At 45.7% G+C, this 9,406-nt stretch overlaps 1 protein-coding gene across 1 annotated transcript in view; it reads left to right on the top strand.

Annotated features, from left to right (window-relative positions):
- The window catches only part of MUCL3 (mucin like 3), a 21,538-nt gene extending 12,132 nt beyond the window's left edge, over positions 1-9,406 (top strand). Inside the window, exons 4-5 of the mRNA XM_053223393.1 lie at positions 4,494-7,699; positions 8,202-9,406. Coding sequence (XP_053079368.1) covers positions 4,494-7,699; positions 8,202-8,348 — 3,353 coding nt within the window. The 3' untranslated portion in view covers positions 8,349-9,406. The remainder of the gene's footprint in view (positions 1-4,493; positions 7,700-8,201) is intronic.

Genomic DNA, 9,406 nt, shown 5'->3' with positions numbered 1-9,406 from the left:
ATCCCACCTGCTGCTCTCTGCCACCTTCTGTTATGCTGCTGCCCAGGAAGAAGGATCTGTAGGTACAAAGCAGAAGGGAATGAAGCATGAGACAACTCCATACACATTAACTTTTGAGGAAGATTTGCTCTAGGGCACAGGCAGATGCAGGGCAGACTTGAGATCTGAATTCCAGAATAGGACACTCTGGGCTCTGTGGGTTTTGTCTGGGGAGATGACTGCTAGAGTTTGCCTGGGTGGAACGGAGGAGAGGGCTGGGGGGAGGGCCAGGGCAGTGGACACTCAGATCCTGTAGAGAAGAGCAAGTGGGTGATAGGTAGGGAGGGTGTGAGACTGGGATAAGGTTGGGGTGGGGTGAGGGTGGACTGGAATGTGGGGCTGATGGGGCACATGACTATGTCCAGCAGGCAGTGAGGCCAAGGTAGAGAGGGAAAGTGTGATGACTGAGGTGGATGAATACCTTTAGTACACAGTTCTGACCCCTCCCCATCATTTATGCACAGGATTAGTCAATACCCAGATTCAGATAACTGGGTCTTAGAACCCCAGAGTCTGTGGCATGCAGTTGTAGAACCAGAGGTGCAGAAAGTAGATTAAATCATCTCTGAGGGGAGCACAAATGGGGTCTTGGAGCAAGTCTAAAAAGGATGTCTTGTTTTTCCTCTAATAAATGTTATTTGATGTAACTTATCTGACAGAAATATGCTCATTATAGAAAGTGGAAAACTGAAAAAAAAATGAGAAAGAAAAATAAAATATAATAGTCCCCAGTTACCCACGCAGGCAACCATTTGAGTATATTTCTCTTTAGTCTGTTTTACTCTGAGTTTTAGGCCATGTACTGAGCTTGTGTTCTATAGACATTTAAAGCATTTACCTGTATTATTGCAAATGGAGTAAGCCATTTTCTAGGGGCAGGACACCAAGAAACACCAGATACACTCTTCTGGGTAAAGCTGCTCTGATGGAGACCCTGCATCATGAATCACTTAGCATGATAAGTGAGAATGAAACATGTTGAACAGACCTTTGGAATTACACGTAGTTTTGACGTGGGATTTTTTTCATTCTTTAATCCAGGCTGAGCATCCATCTTCAGTGTCTTGTGCTAAAGCCAGAGTTTCCTCTCCGCCTATGTATCAGTGACCAAAAAAGTTATTTTGGGGCCATTATTGTAGTTGGCGAAATGAATATCTCACGGTAAAAACTTCCTAGGGAACTAAAATTGCTACTGGGGAGAAGAGATGGTCATCTCATCTTGGGGCGGGGGTGGGGGGGTGGGGTGGGTGGGCAGTGCAGTTAGTCACTGAGCTCCATGGCTGAGCTCAGAACCAAGGAATCCTTTGAGCTTCAACTCAAGACTTAATAACCAATGGTTCCACAATTGTGTGATGTAGATCTGGAATTCTAAGATCTAGTTATCTGAATCTCTTTATTGACTATATAGGCCCTGGGGTTAAATGACAACCAGTATCCCAGAACTGGTGGGCTGTAGGTCTTCTAACATCTCAGGGGCTCAATTACTTCATGTGGCAGAAATTACCCTTTATGGAGGTCACAGTTATATATGCTTTTTTACTTAGTGTGCATAATGAGAGGTTGTTGGCACTGCTTCTGAGGAGTTTTCATCAGCCTTAAGATACTGTTAATCACCCATTCAACAAATATGTATGAAGTGCTTCCTGTGGGCCAGACATTGTTCTAAGCTGGAGACATAGCGATGAATGAAACAATTAAAAATCCCTGCCATTGTGGGAAGTATTTATTATAAATAGAAAATGATGAGTGTCATGTTGATAAAACACAGCCAGGGGAAATGGCCCAGGAATATGGGGCTGCCCTTTGGACGAGGTGGTCAAGGCAGGCCTCAGAGGTATGTGAAGCAGATGGGACAGGAGAGATACCTGGGGCTGTAGAAGGCCACAGGCTCAGGCTCCCCTTACTACCAGGAGAACAAGGCAAAGTATGAGACTGTTTGAAAGACTATAATTCAGATTCAACAAATGCTTTAAATAATCTATGCTTAAGCTGGTGCAGTTGACATCATTGTTATTTACAGTTGAGGACATGGATATTCTGAATATTTAAGTGACCCAAGCAAGTATGCAAAGCTGGTGAGGGACAGAGCCTGAACTCTAATCTTGTCCTCTGATTCTTTAAAGCCAGTGGAATTTGCCACTGTACTGCTACTGCTCATTTATTCACTTTCTGGATATTTACTCATCCCCTATCACATTTAACAGCATCTGGGGTTTAGTGAGAAGCCTGACTTTGCCAATTATTTCATCACTTTGAACTTCCTTTTCTCACCTATAAAATAGTAAGATCATATGCTTGTCTCACAGGTTTGTGGTGAAGGTTAAATAAACAAATGTATAGACAGCATCCTTTAGGCGTTCCACAAGTGCCAGTGTTCTTCCTTTCCCAACAGCTGGGCTGAACTATAGTTTGTGTAGTGTAGTCTTAACCAGTAGGAGCCTGGGTCTGGGAACCCAGAATATGTGTTCAAACTCTAGCTCAACTTTTAACTTGGAGAGTATCCTTGGGGAGATTACTCATTCTCTCTGAACCTTGTTTCCTCATCTATAAAAAAGGGGGAGAATAACAAATAGTTCTCAATTTCAAAGGGCTGTTGTGAAAAGTAAATGAGTTAATACATTCATAAGACCTGCCTGTCTCATAGTAAGGGTGCAAGAAAGGTTGGCCATTGCTGTTGCTGTGGGATTGTGTGCAAGTCACCATTCCTCTTGGGTGAAACTTGAAACTTAAGTTTTTTGGCTGTAAAATAGGGAGGTTAATAGCTTGTAACGCTTCTAAAGAGACACATTTTTCTTTCAAGAGGGCAACCTTCATCTATCCAGATAGCTTTAGGTGTGTGAAGAGGGGAGGCCAGTGGGGAACCATAGGGTTGAGTCATCTCATCTACTTCTCTGCATCCAGGCCAAACTTTAACACTAAAATGAAAGTCTCCCATCTCCTTCCTCTATCCATCTTCCATTCCTCTTCTTATCCTCCTCCCATTCATCATCTGTGTCTACTTTTGGGGAGCCGGCAGATCAGTGACCCTAGAAGAGAATCCAGAAAGAGAATGTCTGTAAGGCAACCACCTGAGCTTTTGGCTCAGAAAAGGTGCCCAATGAGTAGTAGCTATCATTGGTATTGCTGCTGAGAGAACCAAGGAATGGAACTAACGTAGTGAAGTGAGGGCCTGAAAATTCAGCCATCCTTTCTCTCCCTAACCTCGATTCCCATAAGAGACTTGGGACCCTCATCCCCTTCTTGTCCCACCCATATTTTTTCAAAGAGTTCCCCGGGCCTCTACTCTTCTTGGCAGCAAGGAGGTGGGTGGATTTTGTTTCTTTGTGATTGGGAATGGGTCCAGGTTCTGGTTGCCACCTTGAGCTAACAGACTGGAAATCTCAGTTATGTAACAACACTATCTCCCTCACTCTTTGGCGATCTCCTGACTAGGTATCAGAGACATCTCCTCTGTCCCCGTTGGTTGTTTTTTTCCCATGTAATTAAGGCCCATATCTGTTTATTGATAGAGGTGTTTTCTCTCACACCCTGTCCTTAAACACAGTCAGTCTCTTCTACAATTCAGCTGCCTCATTCACTCATCTCAGGACCCCCAAGCAGACATCTTTTTCTTTCAAGCGGGCAAACTTCATCTATCCCAGATAGCTTTAGGCGTGTGAAGAGAGGGGTGTCCAGTGGGGGACCATAGGGTTGAGTCATCTCATCTACTTCTCTACATCCAAACCAAACTTTAACACCAAAATGAAGTCTTCCATATCCTTCCTCTATCCATCTTCAATTCCTCTTTTTATCCTCCTCCTATTCATCACCTGTGTCTACTTATTAATCCTATGGCAAGTTCTGCCAGAAGTCTTACTTCAGTCTGTTACACAATTACATTTGAGATGGAGCTGGAATGTTATGGAAAGATGGAGATTCTGATATTTGTTCCCTTTCCTCTCAGCCCTGTCATGGAAAGGGAACTCCATTTCATAAGTATATAAACTCTAAAGGAGCATTTGTGGAACAAAATACCCTCAATATCTGATCTCAAAATCTTGTGATTTGATAGGTAGGGCAGGAAGTAGAGGTTGATAGGCACACAAATAACTGTAAGGTTGGGTTGAAGGTAGCAGGAAAGGGTATTAATAAAGAATTTTTTGAGCATTGAGATGAAACTAGATCTTATATGCTTGGAAGGATCTGGAAAGATGCCATAAAGCCAGAAAGGTCTGAATTTCAGAACTGAGGAGTGGAAGTGGAGAAGAGGTGAAGTGGCATTCTTGCTGAAGGCACAACCTGAACAAAGGTCCAGAGACTAGAGGAGAGAATGGGGATTTTAAGTCATAGTATTTTGAGGATACTGGCTGGGGAGATATATCTAGGGTAATAAAGGGACCCTTAGAGGGAGAGGTGGGCAGAGAAACAAGGAAGAAAATAATGGAAGTTTCTTATTTGCCTCTTTTCCTTCACAGGTGCTATCACATTTCAAGAACTTCAGAAAACTGGTGATTCCCCAGCATCTGATAATTTGTTCCCTCCTATTTCAGGCTTTGTTTATAGTGCACCCCCTGATCATACTGCTCTTCAGTCAAGCCATAGCCCTCTAGACCTTAGTAAATCTACAGAAACCCATAATCTAAAACGCAATTGCAACACTACACACCATCTCAAGCCGATTTACAAACACATAGGTAATTCCCAAAACTCTACAAGTCATCATGAAGTTCTTCCTACTTCTGAAAAAACCCCGAGCAATCAAGGAAGAGACCCAAATGTTCGGAATGGACGGTCTATTGATCCTACTGACTCTACTAACACACATAAAGGATCGTCTGGTGTAAAATATCCAACGTCAGCACCCAAGATCAAAACAACTTGCCTTAAGTTCAAATCAGTTATAGGATCAGATAAAAGTGTAACATCTTTGAGAAACATTACTTCAGAGAGTAAAAGCGCTACTTCACAGAAGACCATAAATCCTGTCCACAACTCAGGAAATTCGGAGAGCAAAAAAATACCTGTGTATTCCTCAGGCAAAAGCACAACAGCCCCATCAGATGAGGTTACAAGAACCCCACGAAGGTCAGAAAGAGCTGGAGATCATACAATAGCTGCTAATCTCAGAACTACAGTTGCCTCAGGCACAACGATGATGAAGACTACAGGACATATAAACAGGACATCACCCATTGAAAAGACCACACAAATACCAGCAACACTTAGAGAACATGGACACAGCACCATATCAGCTCATATAAATATCACAAAATCACTAGAAAACTCACTAGAACATGGAAAAGTAGCCACATTGCCTTATGAGAAGACTCCGGGAGTCCCAACAGAATCTACAAAATATGGAGAAGAGACTACATCAACCAACAAGAAAACCACACTAACCCCCCAAAAGTCCAAGAAACATGGACAGAACACCACTCCGGACAGCAGAAGGATCACAAGGGCCCCAGAAGGGCCCACTGACTATGGTGAGAAGACAACCCCCGCCAATGGAAAGACCATGAGAGCCCCAGCAGGGCCCAAGGACCATGAGAAGACCACCCCAGCCAACAGGGAGGTCACAAGACCCGTGGAAGGGCCTAAGAATCATGAGAAGAAGACCACTACAGTCAACGGGAAGACCACAAATGCCCCAGAAAGCCCCAAGGGTCATGGGGAGAAGACTACATCAGCCAACGGGATGATCACAAGAACCCTAGAAGGGCCCAAGGACTATGGGGAGAAGACCACCCCAGCCAATGGGAAGACCATGAGATCCCTATCAGGGTTCAAGGACCATGAGAAGATCACCCCAGCCAACAAGGAAATCACAAGATCCCCGGAAGGGCCTAAGGATCATGAGAAGAAGACCACTACAGTCAACAGGAAGATCACAAGTGCCCCAGAAGGCCCCAAGGGACATGATGAGAAGACTACATCAGCCAATGGGGTGACCACAAGTGTCCCAGAAGGGCCCAAGGAACATGAGGAAAAGACCACAAGAACTCCAGAAGGGCCCAAGGACCACAGGGAGAAGACCACCACAGTCAGGAAGATCACAAGTGCCCCAGAAAGGTCCAAGAACCATGAGGAAAGGACTACATCTGCCAATGGGATGATCACGAGAGCCCCAGAAGGCCCCAAGGAATATGGGAAGAAAACCACAAGAACCCTAGAAGGGCCCAAGGGCTCTGGTGAGAAGACAACGCCAGCTAATGGGAAGACCACGGGAGCCCCAGAAGGGCCTGAGAACCATGGGGGGAAGACCACTAGAGCCCTAGAAAGGACCAAGGACCACAGGGAGAAAAACACCCTGGCCAATGGGAAGACGACAAGAGCCCCAGAAGGGCCCACGGACCATAGGGGGAAGACCACTAGAGCCCTAGAAGGGATCAAAGACTATGGTGAGAAGACAACCCTAGCCAATGGGAAGACGATGAGTGCCCCAGAAGGGCCCAAGGACCATGGGAAGACCACCCCAGCCAACAGGGAGACCACAAGAGCCCTGGAAGGTCCCAAGCATCATGGGGAGAAGACCACCACAGTCAACAGGAAGACCACTAGAGTCCTAGGGGGGCCCAACGACCATAAGGAGAAGACCACCCTGGCCAATGGTAAGACCACAAGAGTCCCAGAAGGGTCCAAGGATGATGGGGGTAAGACCACCAGAGCCCTACAAGGGTCCAAGGACCATGGGGAGAAGAACACAACAGTCAATGGGATGACCACGAGAGCCCCAGAAGGCCCCAAGGACCATGGGGAGAAGACCACCAGAGCCCTAAAAGGGCCCAAGGACCAGAGGGAGAAGACCACCCCAGCCAACGGGAAGACCACAGGAGCTCCAGAAGGGCCCAGGAATCACAGGGAGAAGACTACACTGGCCAATGGGATGACCACGAGAGCCCCAGAAGTTCCTACAGACCATGGGGAGAAAACCACCCCAACCAACAGGGAGACCACAAGAGCCCCAGAAGGGCCCAAGGACAATGGGGAGAAAACAACACTGGCCAATAGGATGACCACGAGAGCCCCAGAAGGCCCCAAGGACCATGAGGGGAAGACCACTAGAGCCCTAGAAGAGCCCAAGAACCATGGGGAGAAGAACACAACGGTCAATGGGAAGACCACAAGAGCCCCAGGAATTCCCACAGACCATGGGGAGAAGATCATCTCGGCCAACAGCAATACCACAAGAGCCCCAGAGAGGCCCAAAGAACATGGAGAAAATGCCACTCCAGCCAATAAGAAGACAACAAGAACTCAAGCCAAATCTATAAAACATGGAGTAAAGGCCACATTGGCCACTGAGACCACAAAACCCCCAAGAAAACCTAAAGAAAGTGTAGGAAAAAACACAGCTTCCACAGAGACTATAAGACCTCCATTCAATGTCACAGGAGACAAATCTGTCACTAATACCTCTCCTGGTTCAAATAAAACTGATGTTACCTATGGGGTACCCATTGGTTCTTTGACACTCACCACATCTCACATAGAGCTGAGTTCCATCATGTCAGAAGCCCCAGGCAACCAAAACCATCCATATCAGAACAAAGATGGCTCACAGGGAGGTCTTCGTGCTGGAGGAACGAGGGAGAATGATTCATTCCCTGCATGGGCCATAGTTATTGTGGTCCTGGTGGCTGTGATTCTCTTCCTGGTGTTCCTTGGCCTTATCTTCTTGGTAAGGGGCAGGGATGCTACAGAGGAGTGAACCCATGAGACAGGGAGTTGATGAGAGATTATGGATCTGAACAAGAGGCAGTAATTAGCCCAGGAAAAGAGGCATGGTGGGAGGATGGTAATAAAGGGGTAGTGGTGGTGAAAGCTTTGGGGAAGGACAATAGATGCATGAGGCATGAACAGTGGCATTGAAGAAAATTCTGTGGCTGAGAGAAAAGGAAATAGAATAGGGAAAAACTGGGGGCTGGAGATAGAATCTGGGATATGAGAACAGGGAATATCAGGAGAGGGAAAATTGGACAGAGGAGGGAACTGGAGATGAAGTCTGGGACTTAGTGCATGGGATCTGGGGCTGGAATAAGGATCAAGGTTTGGATGGAATCTTGGGAAAGAAGGAAGCTAAATGGCTAGGATCAGGGAGAGTAGAATTGAAGGGTTATGGGTATTGAGGAAAGCAAGTGGCATGGCAGATGAAACTCATTCCTCCTTTCTCCTAATCACAGATTGCCTGTACGATGAAAACACGCCGTGCACTGGTCCAAAACACAGAGGACAATGACCCAGAGGATGATGGGGGCCCTAATTCCTACCCAGTCTACCTGATGGAGCAGCAGACTCTTGGCAAGGGCCAGATCCCTTCCCCACGGTGATCCTTCAGAAAGGTCCCAGCTCTTCCATGCCCTTCCTAAGATGAGGAATTAGACTCACCATTCCTATTTCCTGGACACCAGGAAGGGCAGAGTACTGGCAGTTAACAACATTAACTCTTCATCAGCTGTGTTCTTATTGAAACTGGTCAAGGGATGAGGTGATAAGCAAGAAGGAGAAGCAAGAAGGGAGATAAAGAAGAAAGAATGAATAATGCAAGTGTTCTCTGCAGAAGATGGTGGTCTTGGAATGAAAACATGTTTGATGGACACATGGGGTAGACACCAACATAGGACACTGAGTCTTGGGAGGAGCAGCATGACTAAAGGAAGTTTGGGGACCTTAGAAGGCAATGCCCCATATCTGACTGTGAGTTGGAGATTGAGGACAGAGTTCCTGGGTGTCAGGACCAATCTATAATATTTCCATGTACTATTAGATTTTGTGTATAAGCAGGCTCGTCTTTGACTTCCCAGGACACTTGCCTACCTCCTTTTTAAAATGAAAAAAGTAGAATCTGAGAAGAAAAGAGAACTTATTTCCTTCACCCTCTCTATACCAAGGAGAAAGGAAAATTCCAGAAAAGATCATAAATGTCTCTCATCCAGATGGTTCTTCCCTCTTCCTTCTGAATCCTTTAGTTTTTTCTAAATGTCTACAGTAGACATCCTGCTGGTCTGGCTTTCTGGGTTGTGGGTGGCACAGAGGGAGGGATTTTTGTGTGGTCTGCAGTCTTATCCATTTATCCCCATTCCAGACTGTCTCTGATGGTGTTCCCCACTCATTATTTATTTTCCTGTCAGTTCTACCAAAAGCCAGTCCAGGCTTTTTCCTGGAAGAGTCACTTGCCTTCTCCACTGCCCCCATTCTCTCTCTACTCACATTTTCACCCCAGATTTTGATATTCCCCCTTGTAGGCATATCATCTGGATTTTCTCTCCAACTATTAAAGCCCTTTCACCTATTACTGATTTGGCATAGTGGAAAGAATGAACAGATAATAGATAGCTTCCTATCTATTGGTCTTTTTATAATAAAGTAGAAAATATTTGTAAAGTAA

The sequence above is a fragment of the Acinonyx jubatus genome, chromosome B2 (genome assembly GCF_027475565.1).
Source record: "Acinonyx jubatus isolate Ajub_Pintada_27869175 chromosome B2, VMU_Ajub_asm_v1.0, whole genome shotgun sequence".
Lineage (NCBI taxonomy): Eukaryota > Metazoa > Chordata > Mammalia > Carnivora > Felidae > Acinonyx > Acinonyx jubatus.
Note: the sequence above shows the minus strand (reverse complement) of the source record. Positions and strands in the feature narration are given on the sequence as shown.